The sequence below is a fragment of the Vulpes vulpes genome, chromosome 15 (genome assembly GCF_048418805.1).
Source record: "Vulpes vulpes isolate BD-2025 chromosome 15, VulVul3, whole genome shotgun sequence".
NCBI lineage: Eukaryota > Metazoa > Chordata > Mammalia > Carnivora > Canidae > Vulpes > Vulpes vulpes.
The window spans coordinates 84,035,428-84,061,270 of record NC_132794.1 but is presented as its reverse complement, the minus strand read 5'-3'; the positions used below and the strand labels follow the sequence as shown (position 1 = coordinate 84,061,270).

At 37.0% G+C, this 25,843-nt stretch overlaps 1 protein-coding gene across 19 annotated transcripts in view; it reads left to right on the top strand.

Moving 5' to 3' along the window:
• CPEB3 (cytoplasmic polyadenylation element binding protein 3) overlaps positions 1-25,843 on the top strand; it is a 195,916-nt gene that overhangs the window by 55,993 nt on the left and 114,080 nt on the right. For 12 of the 19 annotated variants that reach the window (XR_011997508.1, XM_072739508.1, XM_072739502.1 and 9 more), the window contains one exon: positions 22,166-22,325. Coding sequence is in view for 18 of the 19 variants with exons in the window: in XM_072739508.1 (XP_072595609.1) it covers positions 22,166-22,325 (160 nt within the window). In the remaining variant the exon portion in view is untranslated. The remainder of the gene's footprint in view (positions 1-22,165; positions 22,326-25,843) is intronic. The other 7 variants (XM_072739507.1, XM_025990586.2, XM_025990580.2 and 4 more) reach the window with 1 other exon arrangement.

Below are 25,843 nucleotides of genomic sequence, written 5' to 3'. Positions count from 1 at the left end.
GTCAGGTGGTGATCTCATGGGTTGTGGAATGGAGCCCCACGTAGGGTTATACACTCAGTGGGGAGTCTGCTTGAAGATTCTCTCCCTCTGCCCCTCCCCTGACTTGTTCTTTCTCTCTCTCTCTCTCTCTCAAATAAATAAAGCTTAAAAAATAAAATCATAAGGAAAACATGTTTACAGTACTGTACTGTATTTATTGAAAAAAATTTTTCATATATAAGTGGACCCGCTCAGTTCAAACCTGTGCTATTTAAAGTTCAACTGTAATCATTTTTTTCTAACTGTCTCTGTTCATTATACATCTTCAACACAACTTACTGCATTTTACAAGGCTTATTCAAATTAACTTTGGCAGATCCCTATGCAAAGACCACCAGGGAAACCTGTTGATCACACAGAGCTGGCTTTCCTAAACTTGCTTGAACAAGGACTACCTTGATGGTGGCTCAAGAGTGTCTTAGGAGAGGGAGAGGGGAGAATTAGGGCATTTAAATAAAGTTTTGGGGGCTGAGGTTCGTAATTGGGTGATTTGAGGGCAGAAATTCATAGATGAAGTTTGGGTAGAGATTATTGTAAACTGATGTAGTTGGTGGGAAAGTCAGTGGTTTTAACTTTGGAATATAAGAATTCAAACTCAGTTTCTGTTAAACCTGACTGTAGGCCAATAGAAATAGACTGCAAGGCACATAAAATAATTTTAAATTTTCTAGTAGCACATTTAAAAATTAAAAAGTAGGTAAAATTAATTTTAATAATATGTTGTATTTAAATCTGCTATATCCAGAATATCATTTCAACATGTGATCAATGTAAAAATTATTAGGTATTTTTTCATATTAAGTCTTTGAAATCCAGGGTGTATGTGATAGCTACAATATATCTCAATTTGTTCTACCAATATTTCAATTGTTCAATAGCCACATGTAGATAGTAGCTACTATATTGAACAGTGAAGATATATAGACCTATTTTAGAACAAATGGGTCTTAATGAGCTGATATTAAAACAATTTGATCTTAGATAGTTTATGTTCCATGTCATGATTTGGCACAGTTTATCTGTACTAGAAGTTGTAATATATGGTTTTGTAATTTGTGGTTTCTGTTTTGTTTTGCACTTTTATGCATTAATCTGTGGTCTCCCATTAGCATGCCATTATTAGTAAAACGTTATATAGAGATACAAAGTGTAATTTACAAGGAGGATGTAAGAGTTTTCTTGTATACTTGATAGACTCTCTGCTAGAGTAAGCCTTTGCTTCAAGTAGACAGAATGTTTCATCACAGTTTCTACAGCTATTGAGTTTTTGGAACAACAGATAATGCCCAGAAATGGGAAAATACATATAATGTACTGCCATTGTTTCTGTTAATTTTATACAGTGCTTTCTTTACATTTGCGAAAAATGTTTTAAGTGTGTTCTCATTGTTTATCACTAAAGATATCCCTAGTTTATTATCTTCGAGCTTTTATGTTTACATTATAAATGAAACTATTTTTATATAGGATAGATGAGTTGTCAACAAAATCATAAAATTTTTCAAGTGAAAAGCATTTTAAGGGATGCCTGGGTGGCTTAGCGGTTGAGCATCTGTCTTTGGCTCAAGGTGTGATCCCAGGGTTCCGGGATCAAGTCCCTCCTGCAGTGAGCCTGCTTCTCCCTCTTCCTGTGTCTCTGCCTCTCTCTCATGAATAATAAATAAAATCTTAAAAAAAAAAAACATTTTAAAAAGCATTGTATATCCACTGAAGCTTTGTTCATACCTACAGTTTTTGTAAGTGACTACAGATTGTTCAGTAATTTAAGTGTTACTTTTTTAACATGTGTATGTGTATATAATATTTTCCTTCCTTTCTTTTGGTCTTCAGCAACTTTCCTACCTTCCATTACTTCAAAATAATCACTGCAGATTTTTCTCATGCCTTCTGTATATTCAATTCCACTTAGTTGAATGTATCTTATTTGCCACTTGCCTCTTTCATAGTTCCATAGTTTTCAGCCTGTAAATCATGCCTCACATTTACGTTGGTTCATCATTTCATGAAACAGAATTGAGGTTAATTCTGGACTTTGATACCGTGGTATATGACCACCTTCACCTTCCTGTATGGTGATAGAGAAGATTAGTATTCATTTGCTTATTTAACACTTATTTGGTGCTTACTTTATACTGCATAGTGTACTAAGTGCTTTACAAATATTATGGTCATAATATCCATGAGGTAGGTATTACTGTTACCACATTTTTATTGTTACTGTTATTCACACATGAGGAAACTGATTCACAGGGAGATTAACTTGTCCAATTCTGATATTTGAGTGCTATGATGTGTTGTGATTTAGTATTTTTACTTTTACTTAACTGCAGAGCACAGAGCATTATAATTCTGGCTACCATTGGTCCTCCCAGTGAAGAGACTGATTATCTTGTGGATACGAGTTTACAAATAATAAGTTCTGTCTGCTTTTTCCTTTTTATATTTTCATAGTTTTTCTCTCTTTTTTCCATCCTCAAATCATGCCTTTAAATTACTCTTTTTAGTCTTTGCTTTTAAAATATTGTATATACCCTCCCAAAATAATAAATAAATAACTCTTTAAAAGGGAGGAGGTGCCTGGGTGGTTCAGTCGGTTAAGCATTGGACTCTTGGTTTCCACTCAGGTCATGATCTCAGGGTCATGAAACTGAGGCCTGTGTCGGGATCTGCTTGAGATTCTCTCTCTCCCTCTTCCTCTGCCCCTTACCCCTATGTGCACACACATGTGCTCCCTCCCTCCCTCTCTCTCTCTAATAAACAAATAAACAAATCTCTGTAATATTGTATATACCCTATAGTTAAATTGAATGAAGGTAATCATAACATTGCCAGTCAGCTTGCTTGGTTTTTCCTCTGCCTTCAGAAGGCATAATGTATTTCAGTGATGATGGAGTCCGTGGAATCCCTGGAAAGAGTAATATATGTGTATTTATACATAAACGTGCATTTATGTTTATATATAATTTTTTTTATATTGGTATCTCACTTTTTAGGCAGTAAATGTTTCCACAACATTTTGGGAATAAAATTAATTATGAATTGAATTAGTTTAAGAATCTCCAAATAGCTATATATTAAAGGGGATCTACCTTAATTACTTTCCTTTAAAAAAAAAAAAGAAAGAAACTTCTTTATTTGAGAGAGTGTTGGGGGAGAGGCAGAGGGAGAGAATCTTAAGTAGACTCTGCACTGAGCACAAGTCCACCACGCAGCTCTATACCACCACCTGAGATTGTGACCTGAGCTGAAACCGGGTCTAGTGCTTACCTGACTAGGTAAGCCACCCAGGCACCCCTTTAATTACTTTTCAGGAGCAAATGATTACTTCATGTTTTTCATTAAATTATTTCCCCAAAATGGAACTTGACACACAACATTAAGGGTTTTTTTTTTTTTTCGTTCTTTAATAGATCTGGAATTCAGCTTAATGAAGAGGAAACAATATATAAGAAAGTATGTTTCTTTTTCATGCCCCACCGTCACATATACCAGGATGAATAGAAAAGTAATGATTAGACAATAACAGAAATGAGAACGATTAACTAGGAATGATTCTTAACCTTAGAGGAAGAAGAGCACAATGGTTTTAAGGCTCTGAGTTGCCTGGGTTTGACTCCTGTCTCACATACTTTGAGTGATATCTTTGTCCCTCAGTTTTCTCATTTGTAAAATGGGGTGATAATAGTATTTACCTCCATAGACTTTTGTAAGGAGGAAATGAGATAAAACGTGTAGTGTTTAAAACAGTACTAGGCACATAGCCAATATTGAGTAGTTCTGCTATTATTTAGTTCCAAAAGTTTTTGATAATCTAGTTGTTGGTGTAATAGAGGAAGGTTCTAGTATATGTCAGAGTGGGATAGGGTGTGCTAACGAAGGCTCAAAAGAACATCTTGATAAGGTTCATATGAGCAGTGATGTGTGTGAAAATGCTTTGTGAAATGTAAAGTAGTCTATAAATAAAAGGTATTAGGAAAAAATTAGATTATTTATAGCCTTAGTATGCTGGAGAGTGAATGTTTGCAGATCTAACTCAATAGATAATGGTAATATAGATCCTCAGAGTTGAATACCAGGAAAAAGATTTAAGGCCACACACACACAAGTCTTTAATGTAAAGTTGGATTCTTTTGTGGTAGAATATTATTCTGAAATTGTGCTTATTTACATATAAGTTACCTGATATTGTCCTGTAGAAAGGATTTGCTAAACTACATCCTTAATGTATTCACAAGAAAGTGTTACCTATTTGTAGCCTGTATGTAGCCTATATATCCTTTGGAGAATCTCTTCTTGGGTCCTTGCAAATTTCTTGAGGAAGTTGGGCCCAGATGTCTGTGCAAGTCCCTGTGCTTCTGGCCTTCCTTTGCTGGAAGCCTTTTTGATCTCTCCTTCATTTGTGCTCCCAGCACACAGCTCTGTCATTGCATTTACCTCATGATATAGTAATTATCTGTAAACTAGACAACTGGCTTCCGTGGGTGGAGACTATGCCTCATTTTTTAATCTTTAATGCCCGGCATACTAAAATTTGTAATACATCTAAGTGGAATAAATGAAGAATAAATAGTTCTCAGCATTCATGACAAAATTTTGTTAGCACTAACATTTGAATGTAATAAAGAAAGCTGTTCTTTGGGGCACCTGGGTGGCTCAATCAATTAAGCATATTATCTTTAGTTCAGGTCATGATCTCCAAGCTCCCTGCCCAGCGGAGTCTTCCCCTTCTCCCCACTCTTGCTCATGTTCTCTCTGTCTCAAATAAATAAATAAAATCTTTTCTTAAAAAAGGTGGTTTTTTTTAAGATATTATTTTTTAAGCAATATCCACCCAACATGGGGCGTGAACTCATGACCCCGAGATCAAGAGTTGCACAGTTCACTGACTGAGCCAACAAGACATCCCAAGAGAGCTGTTCTTCTAAAAAATGATGTGGACATTTTGGCTGAACTTCTCTTAATCTAAATTATTGCAATTTATGTTATGATCTCTAAAGTACCTTAAAATAGCATTACTAGAATTATACAGGCTTTATTTTAAAGTAAATTTTTTAACCTTCCTCATACCAAATATTTTAATAAATGTAGATGCTTTGCATTTTAGATGCTTTAATATGTTCTTTTTAAAATAGGAATGGTTGATATACTTCTTTTTTTCCCTTCAAGACTCATTTAATTATCCTAGAGAGAGAGAGTGTGTGTTTGCATGGGGCGGGGCGCTGTACAAAGGAAGAGAATCCTAAAGCAGACTCCCCACTAAGTGTGGTGCCCGATAGGGGCTAGATCCCATGACCCGTGAGATCATGACTTGAGCTGAAACCAAGAGCCAGATGCTTAGCCAACTGAGCCACCCAGGCATCCCTTTAATGTGTTCCTCTTAAATGTGGTAATATTTAAACTGAAGATTAGGTTAAGGATTTATAAATGTTCTTTTCTTCCTGGAATGCTTACATAACAAATAATTTGTGTATAGATAGCCGCCTTCACAGGCACCTGATTTATATTAAGAACTGAATTTAATATTTCATTTCCTTGTCTGTAAAATAGACATTATAATATTAAACTTATAGCACAGTTGTGAAGATTAAAGATGTAAAGATTAAGTAAAGGACTTAGCACAAGTTCTGGCACATATTAATCTTTTCTGTCTGCCTGTCTGTCTGTCGCCGAAACACAACGTGTCAGCATATTAATCTTTATATGGTAACTATGACAAATTCTACAAGGCTTATTATGGAAAGCAGTATACACATTTATTTCTCTCTCCCCAGAGGCAGATTGGTAGAGGCAGATTAATATTTTTATAAACCAGCATTATCTTATAGCAAAGAGGCTGGGCATAAAGGGAGCTAGGAAGTAAGCCCTGCTTAAAATCAGAAATAATGATGCTTTAAAAGTGATTAAGACAGTTTGGGGGACACCTGGGTGGCTCAACAGTTGAGCATCTGCCTTTAGCCTGGGGCATGATCCTGGGATCTGGGATTGAGTCCTTGCAGGGAGCCTGCTTCTCCCTCTGCCTGTGTCTGCCTCTCTCTCTTTGTGTCTCTCATGAATAAATGAATAAAATCTTAAAAAAAAAAAAAAAAAAAGGACAGTTTGGGCTTTTGACCATACTATCCTATTATATTTTTTTTTGTTACTTAATCTATTTTTATTACTGGTCTTATCTGGAATCAGAATTGCACAATAAACTTGAGATGTGGGCTTATTGTTTTCCTTTCTCCTTCCATTGGAAGAGAAGGATTTGAAAACTGAGAAAAAATAATGTGCTTTTCTTCTGGTTGCAGTCCATCAACTTGAAGTGAAATTTTTTGGTACTTACCAGATTCCCTTCTTAAAAATAAACACTCATATGTATTGGTGACCTCTTCAGTGGTGGCCAGGGAGTGACAGTAAAGACTTATAGTCCATAGCTCTTAATCTGTATGTACACTGGGCATGGCATCACCCTGGTTTCTGAAAGGGAGAAGAACCTTAGCTGCTACAACAGACACATAAAAAGATGCTCAACATCACTCATCATCAGGGAAAGACAAATTAAAACCATTATGAGATATCACCTCACACCTGTCAGAATAGCTAAAATCAACAACGCAGGAAACAATGGGTGTTGGTGAGGATGCAGAGAAAGGGAAACCCTCTCCCACTGTTGGTGGAAATGTAAACTGGTACAGCCACTCTGGAAAACAGTATAGAGGTTCCTCAAAAAGTTAAAAATAGAACTACCCTTTAATCCAGAAATTGCACTACTAGGTATTTACCCAAACGCTACAAAAATATAGATTTGAAGGGGTATGTGCACCCCAGTGTTTATAGCAGCATTATCAACAATAGCCAAACTGTGGAAAGGGCCCAAATGTCCATTGACTGATGAATAGATAAAGAAGATGTGGTGTGTGTGTGTGTGTGTGTGTGTGTGTGTGTGTGTGTGTAATATTACAATGGAATATTACTCAGCCTACAAAAAGAATGAAATCTTGTCATTTGCAACAACATGGATAGAGCTAGAGTATATTATGCTAAGTGAAATAAGTCAGAAAAAGACAAATACCATATGATTTCACTCATGTGGAATTTGAGACAAAACAGATTAACATATGGAAGCGGAAAAAAAGAGAGGGGGAAACAAACCATAAGAGACTTTTTTAAAAGTAGGCTTCATTCCCAGTGTGGAGCCCAACATGGGGCTTGAGCTCATGCCCTGAGATCAAGACCCGAGCTGAGGTCAGGAGTTGGATACTTAACCAACTAAGCCACTCAGGTGCCCAAAACCATAAGAGACTTTTAATGACAGAGAACAAACCAAGAGTTGATGGAAGGAAGTGGGCGGGGGATGGGTGAGATGGATGATGGGTATTAAGGAGGGCACTTGTTATGATGAACACTAGGTTGTATGTAAGTGATGAGCCACCAAATTCTACTGAAACCAAGATTGCACTGTATGTTAACCAACTAGAATTCTTTTTGAGCGATAGTTTATTGAATGATAGCATATAAAGCTCCCAAAGAGGGAGGGGGAACCAAGAGCATTGCCCAACTAACTAGAATTTAAATTAAAAGCTGAAAAGACAAAAAAAAAAAAAAAAGATCCTTAGCTGCTAGATCACATTGGCACAGGTGTTGCTTTATTGCTTTTGGTGTCAAAGGACTATTTTGTTTTGTTTTGTTTTGTTTTGTTTTGTTTTGTTTTGTTTTAAGACAAAGAGTTGGGAAGGAGCAGAGGGAGAGGGAGAATCTTAAGCAGGCTCCATGCCATGTGCAGATCCTAGTGCAGGGCTTGATTTCACGACCCTGAGATCATGCCTGAGCCAAAATAAGAGTCAGACACTTAACCTGACTGAACTACCCAGGTGCCCCAGGACTATTTGTGTGAAAGCAGCTGTGTTTTGCTGCTCAGTTTTTAAATACAAGTATCATAGAGGATAACGGGGCCACAGCAGAAGCGTTCATGTTGTGGCCCCTGTCAGATTCTGGTGAATCTGCGAATTCTGCTGTGTAACTCCTCATTTATCCATTCAAGTCAAACAGCAATTTAAATGAACAGGAGCAGGTCTGACTTTGGTCTATATGGATATAGGTATCCTTTATGGTCTAGTAATAGTTCTAGATAAAAGCTGGAGCATTTCCTTCTTAAAATGTGCCTAGGTTACAAATGGGATGAATTGGGTCTCTGAAAGACACTGCATATCATTCTAAGACTGGAATCTCTGGAATAATAATAATAAAAAAACTCCTTAGAAACAATGGGAGACTTGAGAAGATGTTGTTTGTGGGTAATATGGTTAACTGCTTGTCAGTCTCTGCAGGAGTGTTAAAGACATACTTAGAAATGCAATGACATATGGTGACATGGATGGTATTAGTTATTTAACTGGCAATAGGTTTGCCTTTTGAGGTTTACTACTGTCTGGGTTAGGTTTTATTACTTGAGTCCTGTTGTGGCTCTTGAATGGAACAGATACAGTTAAGACTTTGCCTTCCTTCAGTCATATGTCCTATACCTAAAACAGACAATTTGCAGGTAGTATCATAGTTACTGTTAACACATTAGGAAAACTTAAAAAAATATATCTTTATTAAGATATAATTAACATACCACAAAGTTCATTCACCTTTTACAATTTTATTTACATGTTTTGGTTTTTAGTATATTTGCAAAATTGTGTGTCAGTAATCACTATCTAATTCTAAAGCATTTTCATCACCCTAAAAAAGAAACCCCATAACCACCAACATTTAATTTCCGTTTCCCTCTTGACTAACCCAGCCCTAGGCAACAACCAATCTGCTTTCTGTCTCTATGGCTAATTTGCCTATTGTGGTTATTTCATGTAATTGGAATTATACAACATGTGATCCATTGTGACTGGCTTCTTATAGTGTTCTCAAGGCTTATTCATGTTACAGCACATATCAATACTTTATTTCCTTTTCTTGCTAAATAATATTCCATTATGTGGATGTACCACAATTTGTTTATTCATTTACAAGTTGATGGACATTTGGGTAGTTTCTGGTTTGGGGAAATTATGAATAAAGTTGTTAAAAACATTTGCTTACAAGTTTTTCTGTGGACATGTGTTTTTATTTATCTTGAGTAAATACTTAGGAGTTAGGGTTGCTAGGTTGTATGGTTTAGGGTATGTTTAACTTTTTTTTTTTTAATTTTTATTTATTTATGATAGTCACAGAGAGAGAGAGAGAGAGAGGCAGAGACATAGGCAGAGGGAGAAGCAGGCTCCATGCACCGGGAGCCTGATGTGGGATTCGATCCCGGGTCTCCAGGATCGCGCCCTGGGCCAAAGGCAAGCGCCAAACCACTGCGCCACCCAGGGATCCCGTATGTTTAACTTTTTAAGTAACTCCCAAATTGGTTTTTCAGAGTGGCTATATTATCTGGCATTCTCACCAGTAGTTTATGAGAATTCTAGTTGTTCTGTGTCCTAGTCAACATTTGGAATTGTCGGGGGTTTTCTTTGTTTGCTTTTTAGTCATTCTAGTAGGTATGCAGTTCTTCATTAGTTTTAAATGAAACTCATGTAATATGAAACCATCTGAAGGATGATTTAAGTGAGAAAAAAGCATTTACTAATGCCTATGATGAGGCCTCTGCTAGGTGGTAAAAATATGAATAAGACACATCTGCTTCCATAGAATTTTCAATTTATTGATGATGGTAGGCATGTAAGGAAGTAACAACAATATACTGAGTTAATGCTAATTACTTGGAGCTAAAATATTGGGGTGGTGAAGGAGAATTGCAACTCTACCTAGAATTAGTCAATTTTGTGGAAGGATTTTAATGTTTGTGATCCATAAAAAGATAACAGTATGAAGAACTACATGTACTTTGCCTAATGTTCTAAGGTAGGTTTAGGTTGCAAAGGTTAAGCTTCCCCTACATTATCATGCCTAATAAACCAATGCCTAATAAGCTATTTGGGATGATATTCTTCTTTTAACAACCTGGTGATTTGAGGCAACACCAGCTAGTCACATATACTCAATAATCAAGGAAGGGACAACTTTAATTAGTTCCTTAGCCTGCTCTTCTGACCATTGTATTTATTTCTCTCCCTTTCTGTATCCTTCCTAGGTCTGACTTTCTGCCTTTTACCTAACACAATGCTAAACTGTACTCCTTCTTTTTTAAGTGCATATATGCTTAGCTCTGAACTGTTTACTATAGTCAGAAGTGATAGCAGTAGACATTTGTACTTTTTGTCCAGTTCACCTCTTTACCCTTCGCCCATCTAGATTTGGCCTTAATATGTAAGTTATTTCCAGTGAACAAGGTGATTCCAAATGATTTCCCAATGTCTGATAAACTGGGCTTCTTATCTGGTCTGCGTGGCAAACCAATGAGGAAAGAGCTGTGAAGGAAGATTGAGGATGACAGGGAGCTGGAAGAGGCTAAATGAAAATTGCTGGTTGTCATGTTCATCTGATTGGTTAGTGAAACTATCCTCTTTTTTTTTTTTTTAAGTAAGAACTTTGGTTAGCTTGGTTTGTAATAACAGCAAGAAAAAACACAAGCTGCCTTAAAAGAAGGTTAAAGTAACTGGAATTAGTCAACCTCAAGAAGAAAAAGATGAGGAAATCGTAATTTCTTTGTATACCCTAATTGTATCCTAGGCTGTATTGAGGGTTCTTGTGAATTTCTTGTGTGGAAGACTAGGTTTAACAATAATCTTAAAAAAAAAAACAATAATCTTAAAGAATATTAAAATTTGTAGCAGGTGCTGATCAGTTATTTCTTTTCTGAGACTAGGGAACAGAGAAAGGTTTTAATTTTGTAAGGACTTCAGGTTAGATAAAAAGCATAATCTGCTTGCTATTGTGACAAGGAGAATCTACAGTCATGTTTTCCAGAGGGCTACATATGTAATAGTCTTATTTGGGATGGTTAAAACTGATCACAGACTGAGGGACTCGATACTTTCTGAAGATGGCACAAAAATCTTCATTTGAAAAGTTATTTTTTCCCCTTTCTCTCACATGAGTGACAGATTTTCCTTCATTTGGGAAAGGTTTTAATATTAGGGCAAATGTATATCAATCTGCTTAATACTATAATAAAGTTAATTTGATATAGGAACTTATGTTTTTGGTCAATTCTGACAAATAATGGCAGTATTTGGTTTGGAACTATAAATTTCTAGACCTCTGTTTTGTGATACATAGAAATTTTATGTTACTGCTCCTATAATTGTTTGTTGCCCCCATCTAGTATACATTACTACATGTCCTGTCCATTCTTTATGGTGCTCTTAAGCAGATTCTGTGCTTGAAATCACTACACGTTGAGCTTTTTGGTTGTATTGGCTCTTTGGTTTTTACTCAGGTCTGATAAGTTCCATAGTTTCTTACATTTTATTAGTACAGTCTTTCACAGAAACTGGGGATCAAAAAAACCATTGTGCCAGAGTAGACCAAGCATGGAAGAGGTGCAGTTAAAGGACCAGAACAGAAATTTTGAGAAAACTAGGGGATGGGAAATAAATCTCAAAATCAGAAGTTATTTTATAGAATGTATATGGAGGTGGCTACTTCTTTTAATATAGTCCCTATGCATTTGCTTTGTAGGTGAGATGTGTACATGGTTGGGTGGGAGAGAAGCAAGAACATATCTATTAAAATGGATCCGTCTCAGAAGCACAATATTGGTCAAAGAAAGCAAATGCAGAACAGTATGCATATTTCTATGTTTAGGGGAAGAAATAACATGAAACATTTTTCTGTGGGTACATATATACATGAATGTAGTTTTAAACATCTGAAAGAATATATGCCAAATGTACATAGTGATCTGAAGAGTGCAAGAAGGTAGGATTGGAGACTTTGCTTTTTCTGTAATAGTCTTTGGTTTGTGTTCAAGAAGAATGGAATTATGTGTTATGTGATTAAATATTCATTTAAAGCAGGTAAACCTGGGATCCCTGGGTGGCTCAATGGTTTAGCGCCTGCCTTCGGCCTAGGGCATGATCCTGGAGTCCCGGGATCAAGTCCCGCATCGGGCTCCCTGCATGGAGCCTGCTTCACCCTCTGCCTGTGTCTCTGTCTCTCTTTCCGTCTCTCATGAATAAGTAAATAAAATCTTTAACAAAATAAAATAGGTAAAGCATATTAATTACCATTAAACAGTGCTTGTAGTGTAGATAGGAAGCCAAGGGGCAGCCCGGGTGGCTCAGTGGTTTAGCACTGCCTTCAGTCCAGGGCATGATCCGGGAGACCGGGGATCAAGTCCCACGTCGGGCTCCCTGCATGGAGCCTGCTTCTCCCTCCCTCTCTCTCTCTCTCTGCCTCTCTCTCTCTCTCTCTCTCTCTCTCTCTGTGTCTCTCATGAGTAAATAAATTTTTAAAATCTTAAAAAAAAAAAAAAGGAAGCTGAGATAGTTTCAAATAATGTAAACTCATTAGAAAGTAAGAGTGGTAAGGGTGCCTGGTGGCTCAGTCAGTGAAGTATATGACTCTTATTTTCAGCTCAGGTCATGATCTTAGGGTCATGGAATCGAGCCCTGTGTTGGGCCCTGTGCGAAGGCATGGAACTGATTGAGATTCTCTCTGTCCCTCTGACCCACTCTCCCCAATAAAAAAACTAGAAAATAAGAGCAGTAGAGCAGAAATTCAGAAATGGCTAGTTTTGTGAGTGAATCCTCCTGTATGTGTTGAATGCATTTAATTTTGAAATGTTTTATCCATACATATGTTGAAACCATATGATAAATTTAAAAACCTTCCTTCAAGAATTCCTTCAGTTTTTCTATATTATTTCACAACCCCAATTATCCTTTACCAGCCTTTTCAAACATCTACTTCCCTTTTGATTTTTGATCTGTCTGTGCCTCTTTTTTTGCTAGTCAAGTCCCCATTGTTCATGTGACACAAAGCAACTGATCAGAAGCTTTGGAACAATACTGGCATAGACTTGAAAGTCGCAGACCTGGGTTTACATCCTGATTTCCACCCAACTTTGTGACTTTGAGCAGTCACATAACCTTTGTGATCCTCAATTTTCTCTTCTGCAAGATGGAGATAATATTGACCCTGTAGGGTTGTGGTGAGGATTGAGAACGTGGCTGTAAAGCATTTAGCCCAGTTCCTACCATATAATAAACACCATGATTAATTTTATCATTTGGGGTCCTCAAAAGAAAGCAGGGGTAGCCATCCTTGTATCAGATAAACTAAAATTTACCCCGGAGACTGTAGTGAGAGATGAAGAGGGACACTATATCATACTTAAAGGATCTATCCAACAAGAGGACTTAACAATCATCAATATATATGCCCCGAATGTGGGAGCTGCCAAATATTTAAAACAATTAATAACCAAAATTAAGACATACTTAGATAATAATACACTTATACTTGGTGACTTCAATCTAGCACTTTCAACACTTGATAGGTCTTCTAAACACAACATCTCCAAAGAAATGAGAGCTTTAAATGATACACTGGACCAGATGGATTTCACAGATACCTACAGAACTTTACATCCAAACTCAACTGAATACACATTCTTCTCAAGTGCACATGGAACTTTCTCCAGAATAGACCACATACTGGGTCACAAATCAGGTCTTAACTGATACCAAAAGATTGGGATCGTCCCTGCGTATTCTCAGACCATAATGCCTTGAAATTAGAACTAAATCATAACATTTGGAAGGACTTCAAACACATGGAGGTTAAGGACCATCTTGCTAAAAGATGAAAGGGTCAACCAGCAAATTAAGGAAGAAATAAAAAGATTCATGGAAACTAATGAAAATGAAGATACAACCGTTCAAAATCTTTGGGATACAGAAAAAGCAGTCCGAGGGGGAAATACATCGCAATACAAGCATCCATCCAAAAACTGGAAAGAACTCAAATACAAAAGCTAACCTTACACCTAAAGGAGCTAGAGAAAAAACAGCAAATAGATCCTACACCCAGCAGAAGAAGAGAGTTAATAAGGATTCGAGCAGAACTCAATGAAATCGAGACCAGAAGAACTGTGGAACAGATAAACAAAACCAGGAGTTGGTTCTTTGAAAGAATTAATAAGATAGATACGGCATTAGCCAACCTTATTAAAAAGAAGAGAGAGAAGACTCAAATTAATAAAATCATGAATGAGAAAGGAGAGATCACTACCAATACCAAGGAAATACAAACGATTTTAAAAACATATTATGAACAGCTATACACCAATAAATTAGGCAATCTAGAAAAAATGGACGCATTTCTGGAAAGCCACAAATTACCAAAACTGGAACAGGAAGAAATAGAAAACCTGAACAGGCCAATAACCAGGGAGGAAATTGAAGCAGTCATCAAAAACCTCCCAAGACACAAAAGACCAGGGCCAGATGGCTTCCCAGGGGAATTCTATCAAATGTTTAAAGAAGAAACCATACCTGTTCTATAAAGCTGTTTGGAAAGATAGAAAGAGATGGAGTACTTCCAAATTCATTCTATGAGGCCAGCATCACCTTAATTCCAAAATCAGACAAAGACTCCACCAAAAAGGAGAATTACAGACCAATATCCCTGATGAACATGGATGCAAAAATTCTCAACAAGATACTAGCCAATAGGATCCAACAGTACATTAAGAAAATTATTCACCATGACCAAGTAAGATTTATTCCCGGGACACAAGGCTGGTTCAACACTCATAAAACAATCAGTGTGATTAATCATATCAGCAAGGGAAAAACCAAGAACCATATGATCCTCTCAATAGATGCAGAGAAAGCATTTGACAAAATACAGCATCCATTCCTGATCAAAACTCTTCAGGGTGTAGGGACAGAGGGAACATTCCTCAACATCTTAAAAGCCATCTACGAAAAACCCAGAGCAACTATAATTCTCAATGGGGAAGCACTGGGAGCCTTTCCCCTAAGATCAGGAACAAGACAGGGATGTCCACTCTCACCACTGCTATTCAACATAGTACTAGAAGTCCAAGCCTCAGCAATCAGACAACAAAAAGACATTAAAGGCATTCAGACTGGCAGAGAAGAAGTCAAACTCTCCCTCTTCGCTGATGACATGATACTCTACATAGAAAACCCAAAAGACTCCATCCCAAGATTGCTAGAACTCATACAGCAATTTGGCAGCATGGCAGGATACAAAATCAATGCCCAGAAGTCAGTGGCATTTCTATACACTAACAATGAGACTGAAGAAAGAGAAATTAAGGAGTCAATCCCATTTACAATTGCACTCAAAAGCATAAGATGCGTAGGAATAAACCTAACCAAAGAGGTAAAGGATCTATACCCTAAAAACTATAGAACACTTCTGAAAGAAATTGAGGAAGACACAAAGAGATGGAAAAATATTCCATGCTCATGGACTGGCAGAATTAATATTGTGAAAATGTCAATGTTACCCAGGGCAATTTACACGTTTAATGCAATCCCTATCAAAATAGCATGGACTTTCTTCAGAGAGTTAGAACAAATCATTTTAAGATTTGTGTGGAATCAGAAAAGACCCCGAATAGCCAGGGGAATTTTAAAAAAGAAAACCATAGCTGGGGGCATCACAATGCCAGATTTCAGGTTGTACTACAAAGCTGTGGTCATCAAGACAGTGTGGTACTGGCACAAAAACAGACACATAGATCAGTGGAACAGAATAGAGAATCCAGAAGTGCACCCTCAACTTTATGGTCAACTAATATTCGATAAAGGAGGAAAGACTATCCACTGGAAGAAAGACAGTCTCTTCAATAAATGGTGCTGGGAAAATTGGACATCCACATGCAGAAGAATGAAACTAGACCACTCTCTTTCACCATACTCAAAGATAAACTAAAAACGGATGAAAGATCTAAATGTGAGACAAGATTCCATCAAAATCCTAGAGGAGAACACAGGCAACACCCTTTTTGAACTCGGCCACAGTAACTTCTTGCAAGATACATCCACAAAGGCAAAAGAAACAAAAGCAAAAATGAACTATTGGGACTTCATCAAGATAAGAAGCTTTTGCACAGCAAAGGATACAGTCAACAAAACTAAAAGACAACCTACAGAATGGGAGAAGATATTTGCAAATGACGTATCCGATAAAGGGCTAGTTTCCAAGATCTATAAAGAACTTATTAAACTCAACACCAAAAAAACAAACAATCCAATCATGAAATGGGCAAAAGACATGAACAGAAATCTCACAGAGGAAGACCTAGACATGGCCAAGACGCACATGAGAAAATGCTCTGCACCACTTGCCATCAGGGAAATACACATCAAAACCACAATGAGATACCACCTCACACCAGTGAGAATGGGGAAAATTAACAAGGCAGGAAACCACAAATGTTGGAGAGGATGCAGAGAAAAGGGAACCCTCTTACACTGCTGGTGGGAATGTGAAATGGTGTAGCCACTCTGGAAAACTGTGTGGAGGTTCCTCAAAGAGTTAAAAATAGACCTGCCCTACGACCCAGCAATTGCACTGCTGGGGATTTACCCCAAAGACGCAGATGCAATGAAACGCCGGGACACCTGCACCCCGATGTTTATAGCAGCAATGTCCACAATAGCCAAACTGTGGAAGGAGCTTCGGTGTCCATCGAAAGATGAATGGATAAAGAAGATGTGGTTTATGTATACAATGGAGTATTACTCAGCCATTAGAAATGACAAATACCCACCATTTGCTTCAACGTGGATGGAACTGGAGCGTATTATGCTGAGTGAAATAAGTCAATTGGAGAAGGACAAACATTATATGGTCTCATTCATTTGGGGAATATAAAAAATAGTGAAAGGGAATAGAAGGGAAGGGAGAAGAAATGGGTAGGAAATATCAGAAAGGGAGACAGAACATGAAGACTCCTAACTCTGGGAAACGAACTAGGGGTGGTAGAAGGGGAGGAGGGCGGGGGGTGTGAGTGAATGGGTGACGGGCACTGAGGGGGGGCACTTGACGGGATGAGCACTGGGTGTTATTCTGTATGTTGGCAAATTGACACCAATAAAAAATAAATTTATTATTAAAAAAATTTTATTATTTTTTTCTGAAACTGCTTTTTTCTCAGATTTTGCAGCCTTCATATCTAGGAAAGGATATGTCTGGAGATAAGCCAGAAAGGGTAGAAAGGGGTCCTAAATTTCTCTCCCAAGAAAAAGGCAGGTGAATGGGATAGGGCTGGTGGAGGTGGGCCTATGGTAATGCTGGAGGTTTAGATCAAGCTACTTCTTGAGTTTAACTGTCATTTGAATGAGAGTAAATGACTAAGGGCAAGTGAGGATTAATTAGGTTGCCTATGTGGCAGGGTGGTGGTTAAAGAAACCCCTATCTGAATGTGTTAAGATTAGGTTGAAAGAGTGTTTGTGAAAAAGATTTAAGGTAGAGAGAGTAGGAGGAAGTCAGAGAGGCAGTTGAGTGAGAGTCCTTGAGAGCAGTCTGGATTTGAGTGGATTGGAACCTTGGCTCTCTTGCTTACTGCCCTGAAATATTGGGCCAGTTACTTAGTCTCTCCAAGATTTAATTGCTTAATCTATAAAATAGAGTTGTGAGGGAATGCATTTAGCATGCTTAGAATAGTGCAAGCCCATATTAAGTACCTGATAAATATACTTATACTAAGTCAAGCTGAGGGAAATAAAAAAGCAGAGCTAGTGAACCACGCAAAGGAGTGAGCTCCCTCTATATACAACTAACTGCTATATAGCATTTATCATTGGTTATCATCAAAGAAAGAGTCAATAATGGGATGCATTATTTATAAATATTCTAATACTTCCTGGTGTGTTTACTTGCAAAAAATAAGTTAAAAAAAAGATGTTTTCCTTATTTTCCCTATATTGGGAACCAAAACTTATTTTAAAAAACTTAAAAGGTTAGTTTCTACTTCTAACTTTTGTTGTTGAATGAAAAATTATGGTCTGATTTTCTCTATGTATGATTTCTCTTTGCATTTTATTGCAATTTTTGTAGTTTTTCTGTCCTTTTTCTATTTCTTGTAGGCTTCCTGGTTAATCAGTTGTTTTAGCAATGTTTACTACTTATAAAACAAAAAGGATGAATAGTATCCTGCAAATATAAACCAGTAAGGCATAGATAAATAAATTTTAATAGGAAAGTAAATCTCCACATTGAAATTTGTTCAATTAAGAAGGCTGTGCAAATTCTGTCCTGCATTTCACCTGTCATGTTTTCATCTGTTGAGTACTAGTGAACCTCTAGGTTTTAAAATAGATGTCCCAGTACTCCAAGGTGGCATCATAGAAGTTTCTTTGTGTTCTCCCTAATATTCCAGTAGCCACCACTATACAGATGCCTTGTAGGTTCTGTCACTTAGTACTAAAAATAACCATAGGGAAAATAATAATCATTTTACAGATGAAGGTAACCAAGGCTTAGAAACTCATTCAGAGTGACATGCCAGCAACTGGCAGAGCCCAAATTTGAAAATCAGATGCTGATTTCAGAGTGTGTACTTACAAATACCAGATCATCAACTGTTTTCCTAACCCACAATCGGAACACTACAAAGCTGACCTTTGGCAAAGTGACCAGGCTTGTTTCTTGCCTGCTGCCATCCTTCTAGTCCCTTCCTCACTTTACTGTCCCATTCTACTGATCAGTTGCAGGTATAAAGGCTTAATTTGAAGAACCATCCAGTCTGGTGGCTCTCAAATTGAGCCAGTCAAAAGAGTTACCTGGAACACTTATTTTAAAATTATGACTAAGTTGGTTTTACCTGGAGCCCAGGAATGTGCATTTAAGGCATTCTACATGTGATTTTGGCAAACTGACAGGTTTGAGAACCACTTCAGATGCATGAATCCCCATGCAAATAACGCCTCTAATTTTCCTGACTACCTAATAATCTTATAATCCAATATCGTCTTCTGACGGGGACTCCCTACCATCTTGCCAGGAAGGTCATTTCATTGGTAATTAAATACAATGTTGTGCTTCTATGGAACTTTCATTTACTATCCTGTATGAACTAGATCAATTTCTTTGGGCTTGTGTTTATACTCCTTAGGTACTGGCTCTGTGTTTAGATCCAGGCTAGAATCTTCTCTGAACCTCACCTTCCTCATGTGTGAAATGAATATGTTGTTATTTACCTTGAAGGATTATGTGAAGAATTAAATGAAAAAAACTGTCCTGGCTGGAAAGATTCTTGAATGCCTTCAAACAGCCATTTCTTATAGTCCCTTCACCTTATCAGCCTTTTTTGAAACAGTCCCACGCCTGCAGGGCTCTATTTAGAAGTGTGGAGATCTATATATATTAGAAGACTCCTAGACTTCCATTCCAGGATTGTCAATGCCAGAAATAGGTTGTCATTTTGACTTCTCACCAGCACACTTTTTTTTTTTTTTTAACCTGTGGCTTTTCCTCTGGACAAAGAATATGATACCTCTTATGGAGACAGATAAGCCTACATTTCTGGAAATTCAGATTTATTCCTTAAGTAATTGGAGTTTCCACGGATAACTTGAACCCAGCGCAAAACAAATGATATACAGGAAGACCTTAAAGAAGAAGAGACCTAGAATTATAGAGACCAAAATGAAGAACCGAAGAAAATATTCCATGTCTCTTTCTTATCCAACAGTAGACAGATAATTGGTGATTGTTAAAAAGGAAAAAAATGGGAGGGGGCCTCAGTGGCTCAGTGAGTTAAGCATCTGACTCTTGATTTTGGCTCAGATCGTGATCTCAGGGTCATGAGATTCAGCCTCATGTCCAGCTCCAGGCTCAGCATGGAGTCTGCTTAGGATTCTTTTCACCTTCCTCTCACTCTGTTCTTTCCCCCCACCTCATGCTCTCTCTTATATAAATAATAAAATCTTAAAAAAGAAAAAAAAAGGGAGGGAGGTAGCAAGTGAGAGGAGGCAATAAACTAAGAAATGTTGAATGCTTTACTCATTGACAAACACAATGTGAGTGGAATAAATACTTAAGTAATTTCAACCCAATCCTGATAGGTAAGATCCTATTTTACCAATGAGAATACTGAAGACCATTGATGATAACTAAGACAAATTTCATACCTCGTCAGATGGCAGGTCCAGATTCAAGAGACCTGGGACTTTTCAGAATGTGATTTTTTAAAAAATTATAATATAGACATACATATTCTTTAAGAAATAGAATGTGGCTTAGTTTCCATTGTACTGTACACATTACCCCATCCAAATACCTGTCATTTTCTTATTTTAATTGGTTGTGTCTCTCTCCTTTTACTAATTACTTGTACATAGGGACTAGGTTGCAACGTTCATCTCTGAATCACCAGGGCTTAGTATAGGAGTTGGCCCTTGACTTGTGCATTAAAGGTTGGTAAAAATGGAATTTTTGTCTCTGGCATTCGAAAACATCTGCACCCTCAACCCCTACTCCTCATCTCTGAGTTTTTTTTTTTTTAAAGTATAGAGTTGTAAGTGATATTAGAAATACTCTAACTCAGTCCTCTCATTTGTAAAAAGGGAGGAATTTCAGGCACAGACTAGAGGTAGATCATGATGTACCCAAAGCCCCCAATTATAGTAGTTATTCTAGCACTCTTGCCTCCTGGTTCTCAGTTCAGGGCATTTCGTAGGATCTGTGAGTATACATACTGCTTTTATTCATTCACCCTCTGATTCTTCCTTCATGTTCAGTGCTGAGGAAATCCCACTTTCTTTTCTGCCTCCCTGAATAGATTTATAGCCATGCTTTCCAGAAACCAGAAGAAAAACAGCTTCCCAAGAGTTAAGACTTAATTTAGAAAATGGTCACTGAAGTTGAAGTTTTTACCTGTTATATCCCCTTTTGCTCATCCAGATAGTTACTTACTACTGTTGTTCATTGAAGACCATAAGTGATCATTTGCAGGACTGGATGAACTGTTCAGGACCCTGAAAATAATCTCTCATTGCTATAGTTTGATTTGGTGTGGTTGTTAAATTGTGTGTTTTGCTTTTTTAAAATATTTATTTGAGAGCGTGCGTGTAAGTGTCAGGCAGGGGGAATGGGAGGGATAGAGAGAGAGGGAGAGTCTCATGCAGACTCTAAACTGAGCTCAGAGCCCCACAAGGGGCTCAGTCTCAAGACCCTGAGATCATGACCTGAGCTGAAATCAAGAGTCAGATGTAATCGACTGAGCCACCCAGGCACCCGTTTTGCCTTTCTTAAATAAAAGCAAACTAAATCTGTAGTGTATTCTATAATGTTCATCTATGAGTTGTGCTTCCCTTTAGCTCAGACTAGTAAAAATAATTGTACATGATGGTCTCCCATGGGCTTCAGTGAAATGTAGTGGAACAATGATTTTTCTTCACTTAGTTTGTGTTAGCTCTTTATTTTCAAAATGTTTTTGACTCTAGCATCATGAAAACACTACCCTGGGTTAAAGTTTTTCATGTGAGTGCTTTTCAAAAGTTAGAATAGCAGTACTTTGGACACATGTTAAATTTTATAGTGTATCTAATATATGGAACTTATCAGTAATAAATATTAAAGATACCTGATAAAATTACATTGAAGCTACAGTTATCTTTTAATTTTTTAGGAAAGTGTTTCTGTTTATAGACTGAGAGTTCTTAATTATGGACTTTCTCTAGATAAAAAAAATTCTCTGTTCATTTGAATAGAATGTTTATTTGACAGTGGAGGTTGGGGTGAAGGGCCAAAGGCAAAGTCAATTCACTTGACTCTTTTGAATTTACTTTTTTAAGTTCTTTTGAGAGAAAGTCTGAAGTAGTGGGACATATACATTAAAAAATATTGGGAGGGATCCCTGGGTGGCGCAGCGGTTTGGCGCCTGCCTTTGGCCCAGGGCACGATCCTGGAGACCCGGGATCGAATCCCACGTCGGGCTCCCGGTGCATGGAGCCTGCTTCGCCCTCTGCCTGTGTCTCTGCCTCTCTTTCTCTCTGTGACTATCATAAATAAATAAAAATTAAAAAAAATATTGGGAAAAGGCTGAGGTTAATTATAGAAGTTTGTATTAAGCTTAATGTTGCCAAGTCATTATTCTTAATAAAAAGAATATGTGTTACTAGAACTATCTGGAACTTTGATTCATGTCATCCATGGCAAGAAGCAAATGATATAGTAATTAATTTTATGATGTAATTTTATGTATTGTCTTGTTTTGTGTTTTTATTTTTAGGACCGGAGTAGGCCCTATGACACTTTTAACTTGCACTCGTTGGAGAACTCCTTAATGGATATGATAAGGACTGATCATGAGCCTCTGAAAGGTAAACACTACCCTCCCAGTGGCCCACCAATGAGTTTCGCTGATATAATGTGGAGGAATCATTTTGCAGGTTAGGAATATTCATATGTCCGTTCCTTGCTTGGTGTTTTAAACAAAAATCAGCTTTTTAATAATTGTGATTTTTTTTTCATTTTTTTTTCCCATTTGTTTTAGTTTGCTTCTGTAAAGCATTGTGGAATGTATTTAAAATTGATTTTTTTTTAACCTGGTTCAGCTACCTACAATAATCAAGATTGATTGCTTTAAACATAATGTCTGGCAGAAGCATGTGTTGGGTAGCATGAGACCGGAAGTCAAGTGTTCTGGGCTTGGTGCATTTGGAATCCTTAGCTGAACCTGGATAATTCATTTAAGTCAAAGTATATTGCAAGGAAATGTGAAATTTAGTAAACCAATCTCCAAAGACTACTTCATAAAACTTTATAGAAAAGAGTTCCATTTTATTAAAATATAATCACTTTGCTCATGTAGAGCAGCCAGTGATTCTTCACATTCTCTAAGGCTAAAACAGAAGAAAACAGAAGAATGTCTTAAAATGTGTAAATGTTTTGGGTTTAATATAAGGCAGAAAATCCCAAGGTCAGCAGTATTAGGACTTCTTATTTTTAGAGCCCATGTAAATTCAGATTAGTTGTTGATGTTACATTCCTGATTATAGATAGTTCTTATGTGTTCTAGGACTTTTTAGGGGCCTTGTGATATTTTAAAATACTGTAATGGAAATTTCCTGTGGACATATGCACTTGGATTTAGAGCCTAAATATCTGAAAACTGTGAAGAGCTGGCTACCAGGATGCCCATCTTGTTTGAACCCTTATGTTCTCTGGAGCTGTGAGGAATTTGATCCCCTCTGGTTCTATCCAGGCTTTTATAAAAGGTGTGACTGACTATGAACACCTGATAGTCATTTCCTCAAGCCACCTCAGAAATCCATTTCATCATTTTCTTGTCACACTCATGATTTTCTGCTGCTTCCCTCAATTTCCAGTAAAAAGAAAGTAGTTAATAGACTATGAAGAAAATAGAGGATTTTGAGAAAAGCTGTATTTTTAAGGCCTTCAGAAGTAGAAAAAAAATCTCTCATGTATTCATTGTTATATTTGTCATCATTACCAAGTCTTTGCTCAGTTGAAAGATTAGGTGTATGGTAATTTGAGCATATTTTGCTTAGAAGTGAAAATGGTGTTAAAAAAAAAAACAGTGATATTCACAGACTTGTTTTGTGTTTTCAGTATCTTCTAAGGCTGCATTTGTCCTCTTTCTCTACCATGAACAGCTATAAGTCTCTCCTAATTATTCTAAAATTGTTGGGCCTTGTTCTTTATGCATACCTGTTTTATCTTGGTCTGTATTCTTTTCTTCTAGCAATAAAAGATTTTGAAAGCATCTTATATTATAGTCTATAAATAATTGTCCAGAATTTTGTGAATATTGTTTACATAGGAGCTATTGTGGCTTATTGAGAGTAGCACTGACAAAAGTATAAAGAGAGTTCTTCACTATGGGGTAATGTAAATACCTTATTCTCTTTTTGATAGCCACTTTTTAGTGTACATCCAACTGCCTCTGCATATATTTCTCTGCCACACTTGCAAATGTGAGGTTTCATCTGTGAAAGTCTTTTGCATTGTACTTATGTCCTAATAAGTTGGAAGGCACATAATATATACTTTTTTACAGCCTTAATATGTTTGCAACTTCTCTGTTCATCATACCACCCACCTTGATTTCCTCTGAATGAACTACTTCCCGTAGTCAATTACATCACCATGTCATTGTCCTCTGGTTAGAGTATTTGAGCTTTCTGCTTCCCTTTTCCAGCTGGGAGACCTTTAGATCTGGCACCGTGTATTTGATCCTTATTACTTCTAATAACATAATTATGATGCTGGCACTTTAAAGGAATAATTTTAAGTAATTTTTGACTTTAAAAATGGAGAAAATTATAACAAAAATATAACTGAAAAAATAAACATTGTGACAGTGTATCCTTATTTTACATATCTTATATAATAAACATCCATATTTTTATCTGATCTTTATAATTTATTAATAGGCCTTAACTTTGGACTCTTAGATTGTTTCCAGCTTTTTCTCCATAATAGATAATGCTGCCATGGATGAGTTCTTGCACATAGCTTTTCCTTAAGGTAAATTCGTAGAGAAAATCTCTGGGTCAAAAGACTTAGACATCTAGGTGAACAGCTCTAAGAGAAAAATGGTAGGCTAGGGGACTTACCTTGTGGCTTCTCTGTGACTCTGTCCAAAAACACTTCCTTCTACTTCATCCTGTTTTTCCTATCTTTAATATCTTCTTCTCCCACTTGAACATGGGAGCACTTTTTTGAGCATCTCAAAGTTCAAGTTATAGAATCATAGGTTTTATGTATGCTTGTTCTGTTTTTTCTTTTCCTGGACCTTGATTTTCTTTAAGAAAATAAAAAATATGTTATTATGTGGGAAATTCAAATAGTACATTAAAAAAAAAGAAAAAATGAAAAAATCTGAGACTTACTACTTAGAGATAGCAAAGATTATTATTTTTATTAACATTCTTCCAGGCATTTATATTCTCTTAGTAGGAAGTTAAATTTCAACTCAGCCTTTCTGACTTTGCAGTTATTCAAACCTGGGTTTGAATCCTGGCTCTGCCTTTAGCTGGCTCTTGATCTAGATAAATTAGCTTCTTCAAAGCCTTAGATTCCTCAACATTGAAATAAAGCACCCACTTCATGGAGTGGCTGTAAAAGTCAGATGAAGTTCCTGACACTAGAAACTGCTCAAATGTTATCTTGTTTATTTATTTATTTATGCATGCATGCATGCATGCTGTCTGTGGTAGTGGTGTGCCTACTCCCTGGCCTGGGTAATAAATTAAACCTTACATTCCTACAATATTTACTTTCTTCTAGCTAGACTATAGCTAAATGTTAAAAGGATAATGCAAGTTGTCAAAATTTTTTATTTGCCATAGATAAGTAGTGATTATTGAAGGATAAACATTTTGTCATTATCCAAAGTCACCTAAAGGAGAAAGGAAAATAATGCTTTTATGTTGACTTTCCAAAATTGTGTATCTAAATAATATAAAGAAAATATAGTAGGATATCGCATTCATGAAAAATAAAATAGAGCATACCGGGTGGCTCAGCCGTTTAGCACCATCTTCAGCCCAGGGTGTGGTCCTAGAGACCCGGGATCAGGTCCCACGTCAGGCTCCCTGCATGGAATGGAGCCTGCTTCGCACTCTGCCTGTGTCTGTGCCTTTCTCTGTGTGTGTGTGTGTCTCTCATGAATAAATAAATAAAATCTTAAAAAAAAAAAAACTTCATGATGTATTTGAACTGAACCTGATGACATTTATTCACAGCAATATTTCATCTTAGAAATGTATGCAATGAGGGTCGCCAGCGGGGCTCAGTCAGTTAAGCATCCAACTCTTGGTTTCAACTTAGGTCATGATATTGTGGTCGTGAGATTGAGCCCTGAGTCCAGCTCTGAGCTCAGAGTGGAATCTGCTTCAGATTCTCTCTCCCTCTCCCTTCCTCCTTCTCTCTCTCTGTCAAA